This window comes from Stigmatopora argus, chromosome 1 (assembly GCF_051989625.1).
Source record: "Stigmatopora argus isolate UIUO_Sarg chromosome 1, RoL_Sarg_1.0, whole genome shotgun sequence".
NCBI classification, from domain to species: Eukaryota; Metazoa; Chordata; class Actinopteri; order Syngnathiformes; family Syngnathidae; genus Stigmatopora; species Stigmatopora argus.
In genome coordinates, this window is record NC_135387.1 from 13893351 (window position 1) to 13920568 (window position 27218).

General features: G+C 41.5%; 3 protein-coding genes across 5 annotated transcripts; 1 reads left to right on the forward strand and 2 right to left on the reverse strand.

Moving 5' to 3' along the window:
- Positions 1–437: 437 nt before the first annotated feature.
- On the reverse strand, positions 438–19626 carry ift122 (intraflagellar transport 122 homolog (Chlamydomonas)). Its single transcript, XM_077599157.1, has 29 exons — positions 19217–19626; positions 17876–17942; positions 16982–17066; positions 16821–16899; positions 16653–16729; positions 16122–16188; positions 15886–16032; positions 15541–15616; positions 14232–14423; positions 13250–13388; positions 12332–12534; positions 10807–10944; positions 10525–10689; positions 10134–10331; positions 9893–10033; positions 9522–9575; positions 8777–8938; positions 7771–7937; positions 7015–7186; positions 6086–6188; positions 4287–4427; positions 4109–4206; positions 3914–4017; positions 2759–2924; positions 2531–2645; positions 2147–2272; positions 1169–1245; positions 924–1088; positions 438–842 (listed from the first exon to the last, which is right to left on the reverse strand). Exons 1-29 carry the CDS (start codon positions 19258–19260, stop codon positions 756–758), a joined length of 3555 nt encoding a protein of 1184 aa, XP_077455283.1. The 5' UTR covers positions 19261–19626; the 3' UTR covers positions 438–755.
- Positions 19402–24258, forward strand: mbd4 (methyl-CpG binding domain protein 4). Its single transcript, XM_077599261.1, has 10 exons — positions 19402–19516; positions 20169–20191; positions 20313–20435; positions 20504–20901; positions 20973–21038; positions 21106–21240; positions 21300–21449; positions 21563–21666; positions 21732–21828; positions 23294–24258. Exons 3-9 carry the CDS (start codon positions 20323–20325, stop codon positions 21804–21806), a joined length of 1041 nt encoding a protein of 346 aa, XP_077455387.1. The 5' UTR covers positions 19402–19516; positions 20169–20191; positions 20313–20322; the 3' UTR covers positions 21807–21828; positions 23294–24258.
- On the reverse strand, positions 21934–27064 carry creld1b (CRELD disulfide isomerase 1b). 3 transcript variants are annotated; one of them, XM_077599235.1, is made up of 12 exons: positions 27005–27060; positions 26841–26937; positions 26230–26354; positions 26074–26156; positions 25869–25979; positions 25699–25790; positions 25435–25614; positions 25245–25340; positions 25088–25171; positions 24926–25021; positions 23697–23837; positions 21934–23629 (listed from the first exon to the last, which is right to left on the reverse strand). In XM_077599235.1, exons 3-12 carry the CDS (start codon positions 26344–26346, stop codon positions 23409–23411), a joined length of 1221 nt encoding a protein of 406 aa, XP_077455361.1. In that variant the 5' UTR covers positions 26347–26354; positions 26841–26937; positions 27005–27060; the 3' UTR covers positions 21934–23408. The 3 variants fall into 3 exon arrangements, with proteins under 3 accessions (XP_077455361.1, XP_077455351.1, XP_077455343.1); XM_077599225.1 differs by having other exon boundaries at positions 26841–27064; XM_077599217.1 differs by lacking the exon at positions 26841–26937 and having other exon boundaries at positions 27005–27044.
- Between the last annotated feature and the right edge of the window lie 154 nt (positions 27065–27218).

Below are 27218 nucleotides of genomic sequence, written 5' to 3' on the forward strand. Positions count from 1 at the left end.
ATTTGTTACATAAAATGACCATGGATAGTAAGGATTTTATTCATTTTTAAAAATACTATGTACAGCAAGGCTTTTTGTGTAGGAAAAAAAGACCATGTAAAGTAAGGCTTTTTTATAAATAAAAAAAGAGAGAAAAGAGACCTGTTTAGCAAGACTATTATTCATCAAATAAAATAAAGTACAGTGTGTATATTGTAAAGCTTTTATGTGTTCAACAATTGTATAGTAAGGGTATTTTTTTGTGGAGAAAAAAAAGAAAAAAGTAAAGAAAAAAGGACCCCAAATTTTTTTGATTGATTAATGCCTATTATACATTGAACACAAACCTTTGCTCTTCCAGGAGGCTAAACCGTGTCTTCCAAACCTTCTGACTCTGTGCTAGAGAAAACCTGTCTTTAAAAAATGACTGCTCTTTATGAAAAGGAAACTTCTACTGGTTGTTCACAATCATGTTGTTTATTGAGAAAAGTATAAAAATATGTTCTCATGACTAAATAACAGAATATGTTCTATTATAAAACATATGCTACAGCTCTAGAATACAAACCTGCAGAATGCAGGTCTTTGTTGACAAAATAGTGCATTCAAACAAATTGAAAATAGCGTTCTTTCAGTCACCGTGCTTGTTGAGTCCCTTCACACTGGAGAAGGAAGTTGTGCGCCGCTAATTTCGCACATTCCATCATGAACCAGGAGCGGAATGTGGAGAAAATCCGTATCTGTGCGGTGAGGGACGGCCGATCCAAGGAAACCCATCAGTTCGGCTCGTCGATTGGTCGCCGACAGAACGGACAGCAGTTGTGCTGAAGAAGCAGGAGCTCGTAGTCTTCGCTGTGGAACATCTGCCAACAAATCGACATCCTCAACAATTTAGGAATAAAACCAGGAGGCAAGGAGTGGCTAGTCGTAGAGCGGTTGTTTACCTTGAAACAGGTGGGACACATGGTGATGCTGACATCGGGTAGCAGCGAGCGGAAGTATTCCCACTTGAGTGGCGCGGGCCAGCGTTTGATCAGGACGTCCCTCCTGCTCATGGAGTGCAGCACTGAGCGGTTCACCCTGACAGGAACAAAGTGCGAGCCGCCCTGCTGTTTGGGAACACGGCCAAAAAACGCGGCAGCCTTGAGTAAGGCGCTCTAACCTTCCAACTCACATTGCCGCTCCTTACCTCAAAGATCATTTTGGGCGTGAATGGGTCTTCCTCCGCATCGTCCAAACCGTCGTCCATCTTCAAGACCTGCGCCTCTGTTTGGCGTATTGAAAAAGACAGAAATGGAATATTCTTAAGTGGAAACGTGTGTGAAACGTAGTCACTAAAAGAAAAGTCATATAAGAGTCGAAGTTGTGAGCCTCTTGTGAAGGCAGCTCAAGATACTTGGTTTGTCATCGAACACTCGTCGGTGAAAGGTTTTCCGTCATCGCCTGCCTTTGACTGTGGCAGAGGTTCAATTAATTTGAACAGAGAGGGATGGTGGTGCTCATGTTTGAGTGCCATTGGGTGGGAGGGAGCCTTTCCCATTCAAAATGCATTTTCTAGGGCACGACTGTCCAGTGGGTGCAGGTTTTCATTCCACACTTTGTCTAGGGCTGCTAATGTTCGTCAGTTAGTTTGCTTACAATTGTGTCCATTTTTTTCACACTTCGCTGGATATTGAAACTACTTAAAATGGTATGGCTTCATTTTTGGGGCCTGTTCTGAAAGTCAAGCTGCAGTTTAAAACTTAGATCCCATCTCCAACTTGTTTTATTACGAGCCCAATGTGATGGCGTCCAACTGAAACTGTCAGCCAGATTCAGCATATTTTCAAGTCGTACATAGCGGCCTTCTACTTAAAGAGCTTAAATGTTGAAAAAGCCACCTCAGTTGTTTGTGTCATTGACAACAACAGAGCGCTCGGGCGCCCTTGAGCGTGCGCTGGCTAATGCAGGTTAATCCCACCACCCACCAGTCCTGCGTCCGCGTCCGCGTCTCTCGGGGTGTTAGTGTCATTAAGATGAGACACTCCAGCCCGGCTAACCCTATTAGCTGTTGAGCTCAGATGACTTAGCGGCGACAGCTTAACTACCGATGTGGAATCCGACGATGACGCGGCTCTCTTAGAAGCGAAAAACTGGAGGAATGAAGTGTTCAGAATATGGAGGGTACCGTTGTCCATTTGCTGCCAGTGCGTGTCTGCCTGCTCCGTGTGAGGAACTTCCAGGTCGATAAGAGACACGGCTTCCTCGTCGCTGATGCCTTCCTCCAGGTAGAACTGCACAAGGGGAAGTACCTCTATCGTAATAAAGGGGAAAAATGTGAGATCAGTTTTAGTATCGGGACATGCAAAATGAGTTGAAAACAGCGCTCAGACTGAAATCAAGAAGAAATGTGTTCTTCAACGCTATTTTTCATCTCAATTATAAATCTATAATACATTACTGCCACAATGTCTAAACAGAAATACAACTGCAGGCAATATCTACCATTTTTTTGGAAACAATCACTCAAAATATGAAATAAATGCAAGCATGGCTACTGGCTCACACGCACCATAAGAGGAGGCTGAATAAATAAAGGGTTGCTTGCAATTGAGGCAGGCCGTCCCCTGATTGTTCAACAGCGGTTTGTTGGAGCAGCGGTAACACATCAAGGCTTCTGTCAACTCCTATTCAACCAATAAAAACAGGAGAAAAACAAATGAGCTAACTGGATGAACTTGAAGCTTCATTGAGCCTCCTGTCAGGCGTATTGGCGAGAATTGGACAGAAATGAACGCACCTCACTGTCGTGGAAAGGTTTAGCCCGAATGGTGAGGCTGTCCAGTTCGATGCACTCCAGAAAGCGAGAAGGAATGTGCAACTTCTGGAGCTTCTCGTAGCAAAGTCTGGCCAATTTATAGGCGCCCAGTTTTCGACTTTGCTTGGCCAAAGCGTACAAGGTGTTCCTTGGAAGCAGGTCAAGGAAAGGAAGGAGGACCGTCGTCAAGCCAGATTCGGGCCAAATCTATATGCCGTTTCGTGGCTTTTTTTTACCGACGTTGTGTTGAAAGCAGAGCGCGAGAAGTTGCACTGGTGGATCAACAAGTTGCAGATGCTGAAGCTCGACAATGGTTCTGCTTAACTTGATGGAAATTACGCTGCTTTCTCTGCTCGGTTCAGAGACAATGTGTTTCTTGCCTGAACATGTGTGACACAGCTTTGCTTATTTGAACTATGTCCAGTGGAGCTTTATAAATTATGAAGAGAACCACATTGAAGTATGAAAAAGCTACCATTGAATTATAAATCAAAAAAACGCTTACAGTTAGGAATGGGCAGCTTCTACATTTGAAGCTATGCATGCGCAACACCAAGTATGCAATGATGCTAATTATCATTAGCTCAGTTTTTTGGGGGTCATAAATATAATTGTTTGATTTTCTGTATTTAAAACCTCATTTTTAATATACTGGGGACCTCTGCATATTTGAGGTTTCCTTCATCGATTATATTTATACTAGTAGGTTGAAAGAATTGAAAAAAATAGAGCTTATAATTGTTATTATATTTTCAATGTCAAACGTGCTAGAAAATCATATTTTGTTCAAGTCCACCAACACCTAAGTCGAATTGCAATAACTGAAACGGAGCAAAATGAGGTCCAGTTCAAAATAGCTTCAAACCACGGTCGTAAAAATATTTTGAAATGAAAGTAGAGATACGAGTTATATTTGCACAAGCGTCATTTTGGCTCATATAGCAAATGTGCTGACTCGATCAGCACCGGCTTTTTGAAATGAGTGCCGATTGCTGTGGGTTTGGTCACAGAGTCAAGTTTCGTTGTTGAAATATTTTGTTTAGACAAGAAAGGCCGGCATGTCGTCAGCATTGCCGCAATTTCCCGGCCACACTGACAAACCATCCGGATAGAAACGGTACTCAAAGGGAAGGATACACTTTAAAAATGCCTGGTGGTGGATTGTCCTTAGGGAGGTTGCTCAGGAGGAATCTACAGATGTTGAACAGCGTCTCTGGCATGAGCCAACTGAAGGGTTCATCCTAAAGATAAAAGGAAAAAAGGAAATCAAAGAGTAGGTGCAGCTGAATGGGAGCCGACTGAAACTACGACTTCCTCGATTGTAAATATTACCGTGTAGCGCTGAATGGGGTGGTAGACATGATAGAGCTCCGCCAGATTCTGAAAATGTTCAAATTTTTTCAGCATTTCGTCTCGCTGATCTTCGTTTTCTGTTGCAGGCGTTGGAGAAAGAATAAAGTGGAGAAGGCTCCGGGGGACGGGGGGGTTAAAGTGAACGAATGGTACCAACCTCTGACGATGTCGAGGCACTGCATGGAAAGCATCCAGTAATAATATCCGGCGTCGTCAAACCTCCTCTCCACGACGGCATTCTGCGTGAGCTGCTCCAACACTTTGACCGCTTCATTCTGTCGGCCGGCCTTGTGAAATGCTAGTGAAATCGGGAGGAAACTCTTTTGTTACTACCAGTCTTTTCTGTTTCACCTTCAATATCCCCAAAACAATAAGAACAGCCAATGATCTCGTATCAGTGCAAAGGAATTTGGCAAAGAAACACATGCTTCATAGCCTGTAACACGTGTGGGCTTTTGTTAGCGTGGCTATCGAATGGGTAATTAGAAGCAGCTTTTCCAGCAATCCTGCCTGGAAAAATCAAAGCATGGGGGTTGGAAATGGTCGGCAAATTCTTATTTCAGTTATTTAACACTTGAGAGGGGGTAGACAAGAAACCACTGACGAAGTGTTGAGCAAATTTCAAATATAAAGTAGCACTGCTAAAAGGAACTTTGTAATTGCACAAAAAATCCACCAAAATAGCTTTAAAATAGCTTAAATCTAGGTAGGAGATCGAAACACACTTAAATCTTTGTTTTGAATCTTTACTTATTAATATTGATGCGCCGGAGTGGACCTGGCGGATCCCACGGGACCCAGGTTTGCCACCTGAGTGCTCGATATTCTCATTTTTTTCTGAAGACTCAAAAATAGAAGTGAAAGAATACTGGCACACTTTCTCACAAAAAGAGACAAAGCGCGAGACCACCAGAAGGCTCCCCAACAATCAGACCTGCACAGGCATGTACACATATTCAATGCTGAGACATGATGATTATGTACTAGAGGAAATGTTCCTGCATAGACGAGAATTGTAAACGTATGAGCTGATTACAACAATGGCGTTGGTTGGTAATCATCATCAGAGCTACTTCGGCGGCCCGGTGATTAAAAGGATGCGCACGTGTCGTTCAGCTGGCAGGCGGCGCGATATTGCAAAAGACGAGCATGTTTTGCAGCGGGTGCGCACAATTTTTGGAGGTTTTTCAATATACTCTTGTATTAGTCTTTTCTCATATTTTGGACATGTTCAAATTTATTGCATTTGAGCCAGTTTGCCAATGTAAAAACTACGATAAAGAAAATAAGTGTGTACTATCAATGTTGATCCTAAATTAAGAGAAAGCGTTATTTGTTGTTTGGAACAAAACTAGGGGGGAAAAACGTGATTTTTTTATTAACTAAACCCTTTTGTGTATTCGTTGACTAAAATTAAAAATCATTTAGAATTGACTAAAAACATGATTAAGATTTTAGGTATTTTGCCTAACACTAGGAAACCTGCTGGCAGTGAATGAGTTAAAGGCGCTATGAATGGTGATCATATCAAAAAATGACTATTAATTTAATTTTACAATTTGAAAATGAATTGGGCAATCAAATCGGACTATTTTTACCATTTGATAGTTATGACACCAACAACACTGCATCAGCAATTCTATTTGTGACATCACAATCGTTATTTAATGACTGCAAAACATGCTGCTTATTCTGGGTGTGATATCATCTGTTCGGAATAATTTAGTGGGCTTGGCCACGGCTGCTAATAAAGGAAAAGTAAATTAAGATCTAATTTCATTATTAAGCTTTTCCTGCCCCTTTTTAGATGAATTTGTGTCCAAAATATGGTCTGGTAAATTCACTTGTCATTTCATTTCATAGCACTTCTAAGTGTAATATGACATTGCTCACCTTTAAACAGCTTGAAAAAAAATAGACTTGAGATATACTGAAAAAGGTCAAGTGAAACCTCACCTTTCTGCGCCTCCTCAAATCGGTCGTTCTCGGCCAGCCACTGAGCGTAAGGCACAAATACGTCGTTTTTAAACTGGGGATACTTCTCTGCCAGTGAAAAGGCCTGAGAAAATGGACAAATATTTTCCTTAGGACTATTCGACAAGTGCAATTAAAAAGTACTCTTTGTAAAAAGTCAGCTGTGCAATTTTGGAACACAAATTAGTATAAGTAAATGCAAGTCCAAGTATGTCTGTCAGATTGAAGAATAGAAAAACATTTCCTTTCAGTCAGCCCTTCATTCTTGGCCCTGAGAAGGAAATACAGGGTGACCCCAAATTTTTAATTTTTTTTAAAGTGCATGTTGGCAGACATGAGCAAGTGAGAGCACTTGCAGGGGTCAATGAGAAATCCCAAAAGCAGTTTTAAGCATGCATTTGTACAGGAAGATGCTGCCTGAAGGACATCATTTTAGACAAATGAACATTTCGTCGTTTGTTAAATGGCATGTTTTAAAGGTTTTTCATTTACTATGAACTTGGTTTTGTTGGATTGTTTTTTTTCACATCACCCAATATAAGAACTTTGTTCAAGCCAAATACGACCAATTCTATATTTGGTTTTCACAAATTGTCTCGTCTCAGGACCACTGTATTCGCTGATTACGAAATCTGATTGGACCCACAACAGTGATGAAGATGATACTTGTTCAGTTTTGTCATTTTTAAATTGTATTGTGGGCACAGATTCTAAAGGCAAAAATCCAAACAGGACAATCAATTCTTAAGTGTTGAAAACAGCTTGTTAGCTAATTAGGAATTATATTATTAAAATTCAGGTGATTTTTCAAAAGCCACTGGAGTATATTGAGGATCATCCCAATTGGCCGGCTTTATGTTGCTACATTTATAAAATGATTATCTGAGAATGCAATAAGGAGTTTTACAGACCTCCTCCCAGTGCTGCGTTTCCACATGCAGCTGCACCAGGGCCTGAAAGTCACCCATTTTGGAATAAGTCTCCGAGGCGTAGCCATGGTGCTTCAGCTTCTTAAAATAGAAAGCACATTTGGCCAAGGGTTCTCGTTCAGCCTTGTCCAGCTTACGAGCCAAGTCGATCAGCCTGCGATGAAAAGAGAAAGGAACGGGATGAAAGGAATGGGACGAGGTCAGGAGTGCACATGTACAGTGCCATTTTAAGAGCACTGAAAAGAGGACCAGTATCACCTGCTGGCTTTTCAGCAGCACCATGACGACAAGCGGCCAAGGTGATATCAAAGCACAGCATGTGTTTAGAAACACAAAATTTACCATGCTTAGAGCGTGAAAGCTGATAGAAAAGATAAGTCTAATAAATAAAGTTAAACTGGTGTGCGATATTGGAGATTTGTATACTTACATACTACTACCAAGAATACAATTAGAAATGTAGATTAGAATTGTATGCATGTATGTATGAATGAAAGAAGAATACAAATTTACACTGTATATATATATATATATATATATATATATATATATATATATATATATATATATATATATATATATATATATATATATATATATATACAGATTTTTTTGACGCATACAGTTTGACACAATTGTAGATGTGTTTAACTGGATGAGTGGAAATGTTCATTGCACTACAACATACCACGTGCATATTCTAACCATAATTTATGAGCAGATTGAAAAGTCACCCACATGTCCCCCCAGCCTTGTTCCCCCAAAACCTCGATGGCTTTCAGATTCTCTCCGGCTGAGATGTACATCTCGGCTGCTGCCTGGGGCTCCTTGCTGCATTTAGCCCAGTCGGCCTGCTTGGCCATGAGGATGCGAGACGTCTTTGGGTCGGCCGCCCCGACATAGTCCTGCAAAGTAACACACGTAGCATTGTGATATACACTAATTCCTCAATGTGGGGAGCAAAAATAGAAGCTATGTCCAGGTGCAAGTCAAGAGAGAGCCGATAGCCCCCAGTTCCGGCGTGTGCCCTAACTAAAACATTCAGCCTAAGGGAACAGATGGCCGGACAGCAGCATAAATATACAGGAGCAACATCAAACACACATCACAAAATCTGACACAAAGGCAAGTCGGCCCTTCGTCATCTGCTGGCCAACCAAAGTCCACTGCTAATGATCAAAGTCTTCATATGCATCCAAGGAGGGGAGGGGAAAAAGGCATCGACCCCCCCACCCCCCAACTCCTACTGACCTCCAAAGAAATCATGTAAAAGCAGACGCTTCATCTCCAACTGAGTGTGAATTGGAGCTTTGTGTTATGATGGAATATGTGAGAGTGAACATGTTTTATGAGCGCGCCACAAACTGTTGCGATGATTTGTGTGGAGTGACGTACGAGAAGACGACAGGCTGTAAAAAATGCACACGCTGACATTTGACCCCTGAAGGAATCAGCGCTCTTGGCGAATGAGCTTTTAAATGTTTTACTTCAGACAAACAAAGACAATTGCAGAGGTTCCACTTAACAATTTGTATTCAAAATCACATCCTTCTGGCTTTAAAAGTGTAGTAATTTGAATCAAAATATTTTTCTGGTACATATTGCACGTCTGTGATTGGTCTCTTTTCTCCCAAATATACTAAATAAAAGGATTGTTCTCCACATGTGCCTACAGTTTCTCCTCATTTTGGGCAGGGCCTAAACATGACAGATTATCCCTTTTTCATCACGTTTGTTGTATTACCTTGGCGTAGTCAAACATGCGCAGGTCAGTGTACATGCTCAAAGCTTTGGGTTCTTGGCCGCTGCGCTTATAAAGCTTGGCCGCCTCGTGGAACTTTCCCTGGTAGGCGTAAATGTCCGCCAGGAACAAGTCATTGTCGTTCTCGCCCTGCTTCTTTCTTGCCTGTAAATCCCCCAACACAAACAATCAAACATTTGAAGGCTCTCTCAAGACCATTAAACATTTCTAGTGCAATTTATCAAATTTTATACAATTCATTTTTACTAAGAAAGCGACATTCACTGCAGCTTATATAATACAGCCAGGCGATTATCCGCTTGATGCCTGAATTTACATGCATATGTCAAATCAAACAAAAATAGTATTAAAAAAATACCTCACAAATAAAATGAAACCAGCTCTAAACAAGAAAATCCTCAATTAAAAAGTTAGCTTTCTTTACATAAGTAGTAAATATAGGAAACTAGTTTCAGAAATCCGTTATTTATATACTTATTTTATTTCATTAATTTGAATTGGAATGTTCTAGATTTCGTTTTTTTAATCTTTTTGGGGATTTGTTAGAATTTAGGATTTTACCTTTTTTAGCTGTATTTTGCCATTTTTTTAATCTTTAATTTCATGTATAGATTCCCCCAATGCTTTCTGATGTATATTTGCTAATTATGGCATCAAAGTGTTAGCTCAATTTAGGCGAAAGCACAAACTCTGAATTCACTTGAATGAATAACATCTGTTACTTTACCTCAATGCTATTGATGAGCTCCAGGTATCGTAAGTCTTGTATTCGAATAAAGGCCTGCGGAGGGGAAGAGGCGTGATTTATATGCTCCCATGAAATCCTTCAAACACTTCAGCGGCCAGAAAAGGATGTGTAGTTTTTGAAGTTCCTTTCATTTTTGCATGAGTTCGTCATAAAATGTGTTCTCATACTTGTCAAGAGTACAAAAAGGGTCTGCTCAAACTGTTAGCTTACTGACAATGTTGTTTTTATACATATTGCTATTTAAGGAAGAAAAATCTTTAATTACTGAAAATGAACGCAATATATTATTTCTCAGTATCCACTCAATAGAATGGAAATCTTGATTATGCAAGAATAAGGATATAACTTGCCTTCTTGGCAATGTCAAAATCGAGGCCCTCCAGAGCTTCAGTCGCCAAATCCCTCCAATCACTGTCCGTCACACCCAAACAGGCAATTTGGTGGGCTTCCTTAAACATCTTCCTCTCTAGGTACTGGTACATGGGCGCTGACTGAAATCGAAATGAGATCAAGAACATTGGTGGGCAGTTTTGCTCAAGTGAACCGCAGGTTTTTTTCCGTTGTTCATGGCAGTCCATTATTCGTACGCACCTGAGGTACCTCGACGGCGGACATAGAATAGACGTGGAGACAGAAGATTTTGGAGCCATTGAAGCCCACCATGAAGCCTTGCATCTTCTGCTGGTGGACGGGGAAGTTGTTGGCCTTGATGTTGAGGTAACCGTTGCCGGAGAAGCACAGCATGACCTCACACTGAGTGTTCCACGCAACACTATTGGCATTAGGCTCCTACGTGGAAGGCAAAACATGAGTTGAAAAACACTCATCGCAGGAAGCCTTTCATTTCAACTCCCGTGTGTAGTACGCATACAAGCAATGTTTTCCGCAGCACTCAGCACCGCCAAACTTTGGGAATGAATACACATGCTAAAAAGTGTCTGTCGACCGACGCTCCCCTTGAACAAACACGCTGCATGCTGACCTGAAAAAGCAATTCTTTGCTGTTAATGTCGTACACCAGGAGAGTGTTGTGCTCATCCACCACAGCCAGCTTTTTCCGTGAGGCGCTCATGTCCAGGCATCGCACTGATGTCGATAACTTCAGCAGCGTGATGGGAAATGGGTTGTCCACAAAGATCTTGAGGATCTACAGGAAAAAAAATCAATGGGCGTCGGTGTTGAAAATTGAGATCGCGGGAAGCTTCCAAAACATATGATCAAAGTATTGCACCTCTTCCTCCCCTTACAATCTCCAAATACTCACAGCTCCATTTTTTAACCCCACTAGAAGACCTTCTCGGCCTGGCGGCCCACCGATGACTTTGATGTAGCGAATGAGCGACTCCATGAGCCATTCTTTTTCTTTGACGCTGGAGAAGGACAGACACTGAAGCCTCTTCTCCTGTAAAACAAATCAGCGTGAAGTGCTTCAATTGCTTTACGTGTCACAGTGTGTAAATCACCCGTCTTATTTCCTTTATGCATCTTTTTTGTGTGTGTTGGCATTCATCAACACCTAACAAATCTTGTCCGACTGCTTTTTTTTTCCCCCAACAAGAGTACAGGCAGGATGCTGTAAAGTAAACAAAGATTTGTTTTGACACAGAGGCCCACGTCCCACATGAGCGCAGCCCATTTGCAGTGTCTAAAAGCTGTCTGGAGGATGAAAAATGACGATGCCTGTTTGAGGAAGATCTGAAAGATCTCTTTGGCACACGAGTAGATTTAAAAGGAAGTAACCTATGTGTTATGGCAGCTTCTCTTCCCCAACAGTGTCTGTCAAATGCAGAGACAAGAAACAGAAGAGGACGCTGTATCGGCTCTATGCGCTCATTTTCCTTCACCCGTGCCTGACTTGATCAAGTTGGAGAGCGTTAGAAGGAGCAAGAGTAACAAACCCAGCAGAACATTTTCAAACCATATGGAAACATTTGGAAAATTATCTTTTTTTTCCTGCGGGCTTATTAAATGTATCAACACTGACTCTGTTTTAAAGCACTTTGCAAAACTGGCCTCGGCGAATGGATTATGTTGAACAATTATTTTTATTTAATTTATTCACGTAAACCAAATTACAAAAATTCGACAAAGGTTCCTACACTGAACTGTTGTCAGATTTTTACCCAAGAGGTAATGGATGATATTTTTTGGTTGTTTAAGTGACTAGCGACGTCTAGTGTTCAATATGGGAAGTGCAACAGAATATAGGCCATATTTAAGCTTCTTGTGCAAGGTTCAATTCAATATTTTCATAAGCCATAAAAACTGGGCAGTGGGCTGCAGTTTGGGGGACACGGTCGATTGGTCGCCGGTCTTTTGGTCGCCGATCTTTTGGTCGCCGGTCTTTTGGTCGCCCGGAAGGTAAGTGATAATTACCATTTAAATCGTTGCTCAAATTCCCTAAATACAAACTGTGAATTACTATTTAGTCATACTTAATGCCCTAGTAATTATTCGGCTAAAGAAAAGCTCCAAATTTCCCGGACTTTTATTGTTTTTTGTTGGAGAACTTGTTAAGACCCTGACTGACGTAGCTTCTTAAAGGGACAACGCATGTGCATACAAACTCTTATACACTCACACGTCGGCTCAGTGAAACTGCTCATGGCCATTGTTGGCTTTTATTGATGCGTAGACCGTGCTGTTTGACCCTGTTTTGTCACCGGTCTTTTGGTCGCCGGTCTTTTGGTCGCCCGTTGTTGCGGTCGGAGCGACCAAAAGACCGGCGACCAATCGACCGCACACGACAGTTTGGACACCCCTCCTCCAAAAGAAATGACCACTCTAACCTGACATAGGACAATGTGATTGGAGCAGACCACCAGCAGGTTGCACTCAAACTTCTTGCAGATTTTCTCTTTAATACGATAGCGCATGTCCGAAGAGTCGTCCGAGAAAAGCTCGTAGAGGATTATCTTCTCGGGCAGCTGGATGGCGAGGCGGTTTTTGTAGATGGCAATTTTCTTCACCAGCTCGGCGCACTTGATTCTCACTGAAAAAGAAAGAAAAGCGTCTGATAATCAAAGTGCCACATCTCATCATGCATTATCCTGAGCTACCCTATCAAAGAACATGCATTCCTGTGCCGCCACATATATTGTCAGATATTAATCCATTCACTGCCTTTGATGAGTACTTAAAAATTTCATTTTTTTTTCAAAGGAAGGGGTGGAGGAAAACCTCACATAGCTCTGCACAAATTAAGGTTGGATTAAGTGTATGGATGAGGAAAAAATTAGTAGATGTCAGTGGTGCACTCTTTTAGATTTGTGGATGTGCTGTTGTAGTTAGCAAAAATGAATGCGTAATAAATGTGTCAAAGTACAACAGATAGCAACGGACCCCTGTTGCCAGAACCATGAAACAATACCGTGACTGATGTGATATTTAATGAGTATATTATGTAAAACATTATTTTCAAGGTAGAAAGAGTACGTTCCTTAACCTGTTAGGTTTTAAATTAGTATAAATACAAAACATTGTATTCTGTCCATCTTAAAAATAGCTGGAAATATACTGGTGGTTGACTGAGCTGAAAACAGCAGACATGGAATGAGCAAAAAAAGGAAAATCCATTCAAATGGGAACCAAAGACACGATGAATAATTTACAGGTAAAAATTTTAAATAGCGTTAGGAACCCCATGATGGTTCACGTTTGCATCACGCGAAGGAACTACTTTCATGATGATGAAAAAAAAAGTGCACCTTTCCCTTCAGTGATGAGATGCTGGACAATGACATCAGTCATGTTGTCTCGATATGCATAACGATCCTTGTAGAGGCCGTGAACTGTACTAAAGTGTAGCTGGTAGCAGGCAATAGTGCCATCTTGGCAGCCCATAACCTAGTGAAGAAAAAACAATGGAGCAGCGTGTCTAATTAACACCTCCAAGAAAAGACTGCAACAGTGGGAAAATGTTCCTGCGGTTGGAGCGGTCACAAATAACAAATGGAATTTTCAGCCTCATCTCTTATGCCAAAGTATAGCATGAAAAACTCTTAAGGTGTTAATATAAAGTGAAACAAACCACTGTCTTAAGACTGACTGTTTTGTTTGAAATTGTTTTTTGTGTCTCTTGAGATAATTGTTGACACTTGACTTTCACACATACTCAGACGCCTCTTATTCTTAGAAGGCAAATCAGATTTTCAACAAAACAGTTCCTATTCAAACTAACATCCTTCTGACATTAATAAACACACAAAAAGTATCAAGAAAGACATTTTTAGCAGTAGGTGGCAATATATTTAATAATGGAAATATGACGTCTGGTGCCCGAGAAGAAAACTGAATTATAGAAAAGAAACCAAATTAAAAACAAGCACTACTGTAACTTTTCTACCTCACGCCAATTTATACCCCACTTCAATTTTCGAGATATATTGCTTTGAATTCTCTTATTTTGCTTTGAGGGTTTTGAGTTTATTTCATTTCCCCCCTCACAATTGAACAATGTGTATATTATTTTTTCCATCCCTATTTAAAAAAAAATGTCTTTCTTGCAATTTTTCCTAGTGTGTCCTTAAGCCAGAAGGGTGTCATTTTTGAACACAATAGTTCTATGGAACATCTTTTTACTCATTCATTTTAAATTGTTTACAGTCCAAAGTATAACTTTCACATAATCACACTACAAATGCATGCATGGGATGATTTTTTGCACATACTTGCATTTAAAGAACTCACCATAAAATTGGAATCAGGCTTGACTCGGCACGTGCAAACCCTGGAATTCTGCTCGCCAATGACGCCCAGTCGCACCCCGTCTTTTGTGTAAAGGGAGGCATGCTTGTCAGAACCGCCCATGACGATGTACTCGCCCTTGGAGAAGTAACTGACGCAACACGGGTCGTAAGAGAGATTCCTGTCCTTTCCGATCTGAGCGAGACAAAGAGGGACGGGGACCAGATTGGAAAAGGCTTCTCTTTTAATTTATCGCTCGGGCCCACGGCCAACATTTCCCACTGTCTGGGCCGGCGCCACTCAAAGTCAACGCCGCATCCAACTGTTCTTTCAAGAGTGGGTTTCGAAAAATAATAATAAACAAAGAAGTGACAGCTAGAGAGACAAAAATAGGAAAGTGCATCCTTGTTTCAAGTAGCTTCTGCCTTAGCGTTCAAAGTCCATGAGCACAGCTTGGTATTAATTGCTACACACCTCTACACATCTGTTTCTCCTCTCTGTAGGGGGGGCAGAGTCTGACAAGCTACAGATGATTCTTATTCATTGCACACAATTCGTAGCTTTGTATTCAAAACTGAATGTTCAGTGAAAAAAAATCTAGGCCAGCGACAGTATATGAGCCTGTAGCATAAAGGCAGAGTAATGAAAGCGCATAGTTGTGTACAATTATGGCGCTGCCCACGGGGCATTAGGGAGGGAGTCGAGACATCTAGGGGCCCATTAAATCATAGCAGGGCCACATTCAATAAATTGCATAAGAGCACAGCTATTACATCGAAATAAGAAGCCAGATCATTTGCATTATTTCCTACTTTTGCGGCAGTAAGTGTCGCTGTTTATCGAGAATGTCAATAAAGACACCTCGAAATGACCTCCATGTAAAAGATAGGTTGCGTGAAGAATTGAACCAGTAAACCACAAATTTGAGACTCCTCAATAGAAGAAAATAATGTTTAAAAACAAGAAATGACACCACTTACGAGCGGAGTTCCTCTGTAATGTCAGTTATACCAGCGTTCGAAGAAAAGTGTGTCTCAATTGCCCGAAGGAAGCAAAACAAAAAATATATATAACGGGGAAGCAGCCTTTTAGTATAACTCATGCTCAATTGGGCAAACGAATGAAAAATATGTCTATTTCTTAACGCTTTCTCGTCTATTTTAAAGCTACACATATTTCTTAACGCTTTTTCGTGACCTTAAAGGCACGACTTGTGAGATTGCCATTGACTGCGCTAGACATTCATAAGCGCATAGTGTTCTATAATCGTTTGCGGACGAGGATTTGAAGGTCATGAGATGAGGTCGGTCACCTGTTTTCCGCTGAGTTGATAGAATGAAAGCTTCTGCCCCCAATCAGCCACGGCAAGGATGTCATGTTGCTCATCCCTCGAAAAACAAGGAAAAGAACATTTATTAACAAGACTCCAAGTACATAAAGACCGAGAGACTCTGAAAAAAATGTAACGCGTTGGCTTCTACTGACAGCAATTGACATCCAATCCATTTGAACAGATGAAACGGATTGAACATAAATCTCTGAAAATGTTCCAGATATCTGTTGTTCTTCCTTAACGTTGGACTATGTATACATCCCAAGCTTATCTAGCGCCCCCTACCGACCCTACACACCGCTCGTGCGTCGCCAGGATACTAACTTGGAAGGATTCCATGCTATGGACCAGATGGGACTGGAGGAGCCTCCTGGGCGCTCTATCTTGACCTTCTCCTCGCCGTTCTTGTTGCGGATGCTCACCACTCCATTCATCATACCCAGGGCAAGGTACTGCCCATCGTTTGTCCACCTGTTTTGAGAAAAAAAAACAGTGAAAGCCAGTGAACTTAAACAAGCTTCAGTTACAGTAACAAGGAAAATGCTGTGCTGATAACTCACCCACAACATGTTATTTTGCTGCTCACTTTGTGTTTGTTTACAGACTTTTGCTCAGGCGACCAAAGGCCTGCAATGGGAAGAAATTTTTTTATGCTCTCTAAACAATATAGCAGAAAAAAACTGTAAAACCTTTGAAATGTCATATTTCTGCAAATGTTACTCATAAAATGCAGTCTGTCATCATCAAAATCGCAAGATTAAACCTGCTGTTTTAACAAATACCAGGCCAAAATAAACACTCCTTCAAATTTTGATGGAAAGTATAATGGAAAAAGTCACGCCACAATGAGGAAAAGGCAATGCCTTTAAAATAAAATAAAAAAGGGTCAAAAACGTCAGGATGAATATCTCATCTTTCCAAAATTGTCACAGGCCAGAAAATTTGTCTGGTCCTGCCAGATACCAAAGAAAATATAGAAACACAGACACAAACTATTTTTCTTTTCTTCTGATCTCGATGAAGATTAGAGCACAGTTTATGACCAATGCATTCACATATTTCAGAGATAAGTATACTCATCGTGCACTGACCAAAGTCACCAGAAGAACAAGACGCGAGTTGATGGGTGACTGGGTTGTAGGCAACACACTGAATTGAGTCGTAGTGGCTACAAAGATAAACCCAAAAACACAGAAATGAAACTGTGAACAGCTCTTAGTATGTTGAATTTCATCAAAACTTGGTAGTATCACACTTACGTGTACTTTAAAATACCCTCTAGTTTAGATGTCCAGATGATTATACTCTTGTCTGCTGAGCCCGACGCAAATCTTTTACCTGAAGGAAAATGTGGTTATTGAGACGATGGCAACAATTGGAGGAGATAAAATGGCTCCGAAAAGGAAAACCATTTCATTACCGTCCTTGGCATAAGCTACACAGTAGACTACATCTTTGTGTCCTTTTAAAGGTTGAATAATAGTTCCATCCGAGGTGTCGTACACCTGCGAGAAACACACACACGCTGACATTGAGGAGGCAAATATTGTTGAGAAGTCACGCTTCATTAAAGTATGAATTGTGAATACATTTCACATTGGCGTAGCAGTGAGGAGAAAAAAAACACCTGTGTGTGCAAACCTCTGGTTTCAATGGTGCGAGACAACAGGCATTTAATTTGCTCATTCACATCAAGATGTTTTTCAACATGGTTTACATATAGAATGACTAATATTCAGTAACCAGAGTAATACATGTTAAGACCTTCACGATAAGAAACCTAAGGCTCCTTAGCTCTAATGGTACTAGGGCTCTCTCTAGTGGTAAGCGAAAGGATCAGTCCAAATACAGTTTAGCTGTTTAAAACAAAAATTGATACGAACTAATTCAGGTTCACTTTGTTTTGTGAACTGTCTCATTGAAGACAATTTTTATTGATATTTTTAGGAGCAATCAAATTATTTGGTACAGTTTTTTATCCTACTATTCTTTCTGGAATGGGTTTGATCAGAACATTTTGACTTTATTTCTGAAAATTCACTTCTTTTTTATAATTTGACTTTTTTCTCAAAGGGTTGAAAGAATTTTCCTAGAATATGATTTTTTTGTATTTTTTATTATAACATTAGCTATTTTATCTCATAACATTTCAACTTTATAGCCATAAATCTATATTATCACCATAGTTAGGGGGGGTGGCGGGGTATTTTGAGTTAAGAAAGAGATGCAATAGGCCGACAAATGCTTCGTAAGAGGGGGTGGCAATTGCAGAAAGGAAGTCATTCTCGTTTCAATGAATCAAGACAAGTCTTACCAGGACATGGAGGCCTGCTGCCACTATGAGTTGGGTGCCATCTGGTTTGAAGGCAAGGTCATAAACACTACAAAAAAAAGTGATATTGACATTTCAGTGAAAAATAAATACCTAGTTACCAATCCAATGTTTGTCTTCCGTCCTTGAACCTAAACGGCATAAATTTATGAGAAGATAGATGTACGCAGAGGAGCAGCTGAAGTAAATCCTATCAAATAAAATAGGCATTTCGCCTCACAATACCACCTGTACCATCAAATAATCTGTAATACCGTGACGTTTTGCACAATATCGCGATAATGATCATACCTTCGGATAAACTCATTGGCTGTCAATTAGGGCACTCGATTTTCCAATTCCTTTTAACTTGGAGAAGTTGGCACAAATGGTCAATGTCAGCCCTCCCAGTCAAAATGGGATGAGCATCCAATGCCGTCATTGGTAGTCAATGCCGAACAACCTTTGCAGTTTAATTTACAAATTTTGCAGAACAAAGAGAAAACGTCCAGCAATAGAATAAAATATGCAAGAAAATCACAATCAAAATAGCTCAATCTATCACATTGGATAATTATAAATACATTTATGTAAAATAAAATACTAAAATTCTCCACAACAGCCAACATTAATTTCAACAAGTCAGGTTTTGATACCTGAGCTAATGGAGAGGCACAATTTAAGGGACAAGCTTTATTTTCTGTTGAAGCTGAGATATGCAACAGAATGTTGGCTGAACTTAAGCTTCTTGTGTGTGTGGTCACTGATAATTTCAGAATTTGCTGCAGGCAATATAAACAGGGCAGCAGTTTACCCAAGGAGAGTACGTCGCACACCCCAGTACTAGACATTGAATATCACATTTGAATGAAACCAAATATTTTGGATGGCTATATTAAAAAAAATCCTGATTTCTCTTGTCGTCTTGTACTGTGTTTTTTAACAGAAAAAAAATACTATATTGGGGGAAATGTACACGTTTTGTCCCAACCTAAACGTGTGTGCAAAAAAATATGTCAAACTTAGAGTCAGACAGTGACATCATAGCCAGGATTCGGCCCGCGGGCCTGGACTTTAATAACCCTACTTAGTAACATACTCGCCTGTCAAATTTGGCATGACAGAGCTTCTTAATGCATCCTAAATAAAAACTAGCGTTTCATCTAGCATTTTTCGGTATTCTACAAAACATCCGTTGCGGTTTAGCGACAAGGTTCACGTTGCTACACGTTGCTAGATAGAGAACAGATTCGCAGTGTAGCCCCGTGCTAACTAGCAGTAGCAGCGGTTGACATGGCAACCGCTGTTGCTATTCCACAGCGTAAACAGCGCGATGGCGCTCACCAGTGTTGACGTGTTGTTTCTTTCCATAGCAGAACGGCTCTCATTTCTTAACAGGTTCCAACTCGAATGTGCAGCAACGGCTTGTTTTGCCTGCTCACTTTGTCATCTTGTTTCCGTCTCTTGTCAGGTGTCGCTACTGCGCAGACTCTGTTCGCACTTCCTGCTTTCCTTGTGTTTTGTTTTCTTTTTTTTAACTTCCGGTTCTGTTGCGACGTCAAAGCTAACAGGCGATGGTCTGCAGGCGCTTACGTTGATGCAAATAAAGCCGTCCACACAGTCGCTGCTTGGGCGATAGGAAATGTAAGTTCATGAGAAACGGTTTGCTTTTTAGGCCTTCATGTTGGCAAAAGAGATTTTCGAATGAAATTAAGACAAACGATCATTTCAGAATGTGAGGGCTCTTCTTTGTGCGACATTCTCCCCTGTTTAGATTTTTAGCGCCCCCTGCAGTGATGAAAACGTATGACAGGGGAGCGCATCTAGGCGACCTTAATTTGATAATACGAGATGATGTAAGGTTTTTTTTTTTAGTTTGTCGCCACGCATTTATTTTTCAAATTTTGTTTGAATTTTATATACGCAATAAACATTTGGTTTGAATAAAATATATATATTTAATAATTTTATTTTAATAATATTTCTACGAGCTTTGGCGGCCATGTTGGTAGGGGCAACCTTTCCAAAATTCCAAGTTATGAAATTATCACCGTATTTTCATTATCTTAATGTTCCCATACTACAATTTATTTTATTCCTGAAATAACTTTTGAAGTCCTGTTGGGGGGTGCATAAGCTGGAAATCCAAGATTTCAAGCTAGTCTATTTGGCTCAAAGATGAAATGCCCAGATTTCTCAATAATGTACTAATTATATAATAATATAATCTTTTCCTCTGAGTAGCACTTTTTAATTGCTCTAACTACACCTACCTTTTTGTTGGAAAATTTCCCAGGGGAGAACTGGCAGAAGAAGCAGGTATTGACGCCAAATGAACGTGGGTGTGAAGACAAAAAGCGTTGGGAAAATGAAGTTCCATTAACTTGAAGGTGCAGCAGGATTGCTACCATATTTTTCTTATTTTATCAAATATACACAGTGGACACTACATGGAACCCTGCAAGTCTTGCCATGACCCCAAAATTCCTCAAGGATGGACCAGAGTGGTCAGGCAGCGGCAAAGGGGCAAGACAGCAGGAAAATTCGACGTGTACTTCACCAGGTAATGCCTTCCATTCACCCAACTCCCATCTGGACCTCCCAACTTAGCACAATGTTATTCTTTTTAAGTCCCTGTGGGCAAAAGTTCCGGTCGAGACCGACTCTGCAAGCATTTCTTGTGAAAAATGCTCAAGACATGGACGTGGATCTCTTCAGTTTTAAAGCGAGCTCTTTGCAGTGTCTTCCTAAGAAACAGAAAAGAGGTGTCGAAAAGGACATTCCCGAAATAACGGTTCCATCTCTAATGTCAAGCTCCTCCCACAAAACTGAACACAAGAATGCGGTGCCCGTTGATGATATCACACCACACCAGGAGCCTTGCGACCCAGGTCCACTGAGAATGAGACTTCTACAACCACCTGAGGAACGCCGAGATGACAACCTGATCGCCCCCGATGCCCAAACAGATGACTTGCTATCGGACGTGACTGTTGGCAACTGCGAACCACTGGAAAGTGTAAAGAAGAGTAAGACCCCACCACCAAAGATTCTCAAAGTACTCTTGCACATTTTGTAATTTTTTTTTTTCTATGGCCAGAGTCCAAAGCTTCCAAAGACAAGCAGAAAACAAGCCCATATTTTAGCCGGACGCATCTCGCTCAAGGTAATAAATTTGACCCGAATCCTTATGTGCGATCGACGACGTATTTAGGAACATACGCCCTGCAAAGGTCCAAGACCACCTCGTAGAAAAGCTTTCAAGAAGTGGACACCTCCCCGTTCTCCTTTCAACCTTGTACAAGAAACACTTTTCCATAATGTGTGGAAGCTGCTGATAGCTACTATCTTTCTCAACAAGACGAGAGGTAAGTTTCAGCACACACACAACTTGTATGCAAACTGCTACATTGTGGTTACTGCGCAGGCCAGATGGCCATTCCAATCCTCTGGCAATTCTTCGAGAGGTACCCGTGCGCCAAGTCGGCGTGCCGAGCCGACTGGAAGGCCGTTTCGGAACTTCTCAAGCCGCTCGGACTGTTTGAGCTTCGGGCCAAAGTCATTATTCGATTCTCAGGTGACCTAATTGCCTTCGAGTGTAAAGTCAGAGCGTGTAAAATCTTTGTGTCAGAAGAGTTGCACCAATAAATAAAGTGGGAGCGTTTTCAGTAACACTTTTGTCGGTCACAGATGAGTTTCTGAACAAAGAATGGCGCTACCCCATTGAGTTGCACGGCATTGGAAAGTATGGTAACGATTCCTACAGGATCTTCTGTGTAGAAGAATGGAGACAGGCAAGTCAACTTTATATTTCAACATAAAATGTTAAACTAAGCCAATTTTCTTTGTGTCTTGTCAGGTGAAGCCTAACGATCACATGTTGAACAAATACCACACATGGCTTTGGGAAAACCAGGAAACGCTCGGAATCTGATGATGCATGAACATTTAACAAGGTGGAATAAAAATATTTTTTTAACCGTGCATACAGTGTCTGAAACGATTGATTTTTTTTAGGGGTCTTTATGCTGAGCAGCAAAAAATATTTCGGACGATTGTACTATATAGATCAACAAAGCATTTACTTGACGTTTGACAAAGGAAAATGTCATTTGAGCATCTTGATATGACATTTGGTTGATTAAAAAACACAAACCAGATCTTTGATGAAAATAGACGGACACTTGGAAAAAAAAAGGACCTCTAAATGAACACATTAAAACAATGTATGAAAAAAGTTGTTCTCTATGTGACCACACACAATGTAGATAACATTGGAAATTGGGGGCCCAAAACAGATGGAATGGGTGAACTGATTAAATATGGCTTGCATCATCATTATTACTATAACTGGAATTACACTAAAAACTAGAGAAACTGAATCCTTGTTGCCACATCAGGTGATTGAGGAAACGACGTCCAAGCGTTTGACCTTTAAGGTAGAAAAATTGGCAAAACCAGTAAAGCCTCATTACCGTAATGTCTTGGGTTTAACACACACTTCTGTATATGACTCCACAAAATCCCTCATTAAAAAAGGTTGTTGTTTTAACCTCTTTGCTCATGCATTATATGCTGTGGCAATTTAGTTATATTACCACAAAAAAATAAAAGGTTGAAGAGGGCATGAATAAAGATTCAGGTTATGACAAGTTTCATAAATTATAATGTTTTACATCAAGGGTTTTGGACCCCTCCTTGGAAAACGCAACAATATGATAGCAGACATTGCAAGAACACTTAGCAAATGTGGCTGTGTCTGATTACCAGTAAATGGCTAAGGATTTTATCAATAATTATTTTTTAAAACCAATAGAATGAAAGTAGTACCGCACTTTCACAAGCCCCATAGGTGCCACTGAATGCCCTAAAACCTGAAAATTCTTTCCTTATTTTCCTCATCCCGAATTACATTCTAATTTGTCAATTTTTTTCTGCCAAAATAATTCAGGTTAAAGTAAAAAAAAATAATAATAATGGTACCAATTCACCACCAGGTACCAAAAAAAATACATTTCATATTCTGTCGATTTTTGCATTTTAGTGTCATGCATAGTTACGAAAAAAGTCCAACGACATTCTGGCTTGAGAAGTGATGAAATAGAGCAGGGGTCTCCAAACTATTCCAGAAAGGGTCACAAGATTTCATTCCAACAAAACAACACCTTTTCACCAATCTGGTGTCTTACAAATGTAATCAGTTGATTGTAGCCAGGTGCTGCTTGTTTTAGCAAGAAACCTTATTGGTTAAATTGGAGACCCCTGATGTAGGCAAAAAAAGAGCAGTCAACATGCAGAGGAATTATTACAGTCTAGTTCTGACCAATCAGTAGTCGTCTTTGCACCCAACAATATGGAGGTAGGGAATTTCACTTGTATGCCGTTCAATTGAGTGCAGCGTACTTTTATGTTGTCTTCAAGTTTGCCGGTATCCTCGCCGTATTCTCATCGCTTTCTGACGCCATCCCGAGCCGACGCGAGAGCGGGGACGGCGACCGTGGGATGGATCGTCCTCGGCTGCCGCCTGATCGTGCGGCTAGCGAGCCTTCATGAAGCCGTCCAACATATAGTCTCCTTTCTCCGTCAGCCAGTAGCCGGCCATGGCGGCCACGCCTCCGATGAAAATGGCCGTGAACACCATGTCGCCTTTAGCCGCCAGCGTGGCCAGGGCGCAGATCACCACGCCAAAGAACATCTGTTGCAGAACCAGGACTTCGTCATCCGTCATGTCGTCAAACAGACCCTTCTCTGGCCCGACTGGAAAGAAAGGACAAACGTCAAATCGGCGGGCGCCATTCGCCGGGGCGGTCGCCTGCGGGCGCACCGGGTGCCTTATTCTCCACGCAGATGCTGTCCCTCCGGATGAAGCCATCGGCGCAGTCGCAGTGGAAGGAGCCCACCTCGTTGATGCAAGCCTCGTTGAGACCCGGGCACGCCATCGCTCGCTCGCTACATTCGTCCACATCTCGAAACATTAATTCCACTAATTGTTAAATTGTATTCACCACTGAAAAACACCTAATTATTGACGAGAATATTCATTCAAATTGACAGAAAACGCAAAGACAATGATGATGATTCATTCGTTTTTCAAAATGAAAGCAGATGGTCGCAAATGTTTTGAAAAAAGCAAGACTGCTTTAAAAAAATCCATTTTCAGAGGCTGACATTGGGACAATTTTAAGTGCAACATCAGACCGGAAACTATTATAGTCAATGATTATTCACAGCCACTGAGCCACTGTTCCCTGTTGAAATGATTTGGACATTTATCGCCGTCAATTTCACACAATGGGTTAAACACTAAGAAAACTTTACTTGTGGTTGTAACCAGTGTATATTTAAGTTTGTATTGATTTCATTTCATTAAGTTTTGTAGTCTGCCTTTAACCTCTCGTCAGCGGGAATAGGCCCCGAAGACCCCCGCAACCCTTGCGTGGTACAGATGATGAATGGATGAGGAATAATTATAAAAGTTTTTACTAATGTTTGATTAATTAAAAAAAAAAAAAATTGGAGAATTGCTAAAAAAGGACAAAACAAAAATTAGTCACTTGCCCTATTAAGGGCTAAGGGTGGCCTCAAGTCTCCTAAAAAAACAGTTTTTGGTAAAATACCAAAAAGATTTACCTACTCTAAAATAGCCGCGAGCTACCTAGTGCCAGTCCGTCAGAGTAAAAAATAACGTTTTCAATCTCGCCCTCCTACTTGAAATGAGGAAACTTGTTGTAATAATGATAATAATAAATAATTGCTATTATGCTTGGGGCTTGTTTATTTTTTGCCGTTGTGGACCTCGTTCATGCACCTACCCCACCCCAACACAATTTTGTCTTAAGTTGTCCCCCTTCCCATTAGCCAGTCAGCAAGAAAATAGAAAGTAATCCTTGAAAGGGTTACAAAGAGGTCACTTGTTTTTTCCTTACCATGTTGTAGGAACAGGTTCCTTTTAACTTCTGCCATAAAGTGAAAGAGCACCAAATTGTTCACCTTTTGGCTAAAAGACGCTGCCCTAGCAATGCGAAATGTGGAGGAATAAAAGCGAATCCCTACCGAGACACTTGGCTCCTTTCAATTTGTAGCCTCGTGAGCATTTTTTACAGCGGGCGGGACCGCTGCCCATGCAGCCTACACAAGATTGGTCGCAGCCTGAAAAGGATACAATGGTGTCAGTGAGCAGTAATTTATTTTTAAAAAAATCTCAGACGATCTTACCTCTGCAGTCATATGAGCCATCTGTGTTGTGACAGTAAGTGTTGGAAGGACAGCGAGAGAGCTCCGTCCCGCACTCGTCGATGTCTGAACAGACACACGAATGCGATTGGATGACGGCGAGCGTCAGAAGCGAGTCGCCGGACGAACGTCCACTCACCCACGCACTTGTTGTCGTGCAGAATCCAGCCCGCTTTGCAGTCCAAGCATTTGTAGTCCTCTGGCCCGGAGCACTTCTTGCAAGCGTGGAAGCAGGCTGTGGACGATAGAGACACAAAGTGGACATTCGACAAGAATCTGGGAAAAAAAAGTCTGTTCGCTGAAAAAGAAGTCAAACTTAAATTGGGCACCTGCGCAAGCTCCAGAACTTCCGTTGGCGCTTTTCTCTCTGTAGTAGCCATCCGCACAGTCGCCGCAAAGTACTCCCGAGTACCCTGGGTCACACACGCACTCGCCATCTCCCAGCCGGGTGCCCTCACCTTCGCAGCGACCCAAACCTCCACACACACCGCCCGGGCCCGAAGGACACTCTGCGTGGCAAAATTACATACGCGATAGCGCTCGTGCATTGACTTCTGGACGACGAGAATAAGGTCGACCGGCTGGCCCGCAACCTTTGCAGTGGGCTCCAAAGCGTCCGGGTGGGCAGCAGAGTCTTAGCTGGTCGTCGCACAGCCACTCGGAAAGGTCGGGCGCCTCCTCCTGCCTGAAACAACGGTCAAAGAGTTTTTTTTCCTCATAATTGCGCTCTTAAGTCAAGAAGATGGGCTTCGGTCACTTTTACCTGTGGAACCACCACGTCTCCACCTGGTCCTCAATCTGCTCCAGCAGTTTGTTGCACTCAAAGTCAGACTCCTCACATGCCGTCTCCACGATCTCCAAGAGGCGTGTCTCACTGCGAAAGCAAGGTGGATCATTCAGCAAAAAACTTGCTATGCAAAATCAACTTTCACGGTCGGACTGGCTCGGTGGCAGGAGCGACGACGTACCTGCGTGCGTACTTGGCCAACTTCTCTTCCTCCCAAGCCGTGTTGCCTCCGCCGAAGTTCTTGTTGGCCGTTCTTTCCAAGCCCTTGAAAGAACCACCAAATCAATACTGAGCCACCCGATTACGGCTACGGATGCTCCGCATCCAGCTGCCGTACCTTCAAGAAACTCTCAGCCAGTTTCCGGCAAGTGTGGCACGGCGCCGTTCGGACCGGGACGACCGAGAGCGCACACAGGAGCGTCAGAGCGCTCCAGAATGACAAGCACCCCCACATCGTGCTTCCTACAATAAATACAAGCAGGTAAAGAAAATCCTCCACTCTTTTGTTGCCATTGATGACAATAGATATTCAATATTTTCTTATCTTCTGCTGAGAAATAAAATTAGTTTGTCACTAGTAGAAGTCAAATTCATTTGTAACTGGAAGGGCAGCACCGAATGACAATTTTTGTGCATTCCATTATGAAATAATAGTTAACATATAATAATCATCTGTTTCCCTTATACAATTAATCGAGCGTTCACAAAAAAATGCGCAAATTTAATCCACCATGGTCAGCATCCTCATTTGATTGACATCTTCCGATGAACACAAGGACTCAGATGAATTTATAGCTTAGGCGAAGCGAACCGGCCAACAGTTTTATAATTTGATTTTAATTTATTTGAACAATAAATAAACTAGGCCGCTGCTGCAGTCCCTTGCTTTTTTTTGGGATCGGCATGTAACATGAACTGAAGGTTAGCCGCAGCGGCTAGTCATGGCACCTGGGGGGTGGGTGGCAGTCTTGAGCCTCGTAGTCGGCGTTCTCGGTGTTGCTCAGCGAGAAGGTTCAACTTTACATTCTGATGAAAACTGCGTTCGCTTCAAACATTTGACAAAAAGTCGACTAGAGTCCAAATATCACGAAGGTGCCATAGAGAAGACCTACTGTTCTTTCTAGTCGCTTCGCTGTCAGCTGGCATGAAGCCCCGCCCATACAGTTGATGTAATGACCAATCAGAGTCCTTTGCGTGTTTATGACGCTAGAACCCGGAAATCGCATTACAAAGCACATTGAATGGCGCCGTGGGATTGTTTTGAAATAAAGGTGCCTGGAGGCCAGAAATTGTACTGCAACCGGGATCAGCCCAGTACGTATATAT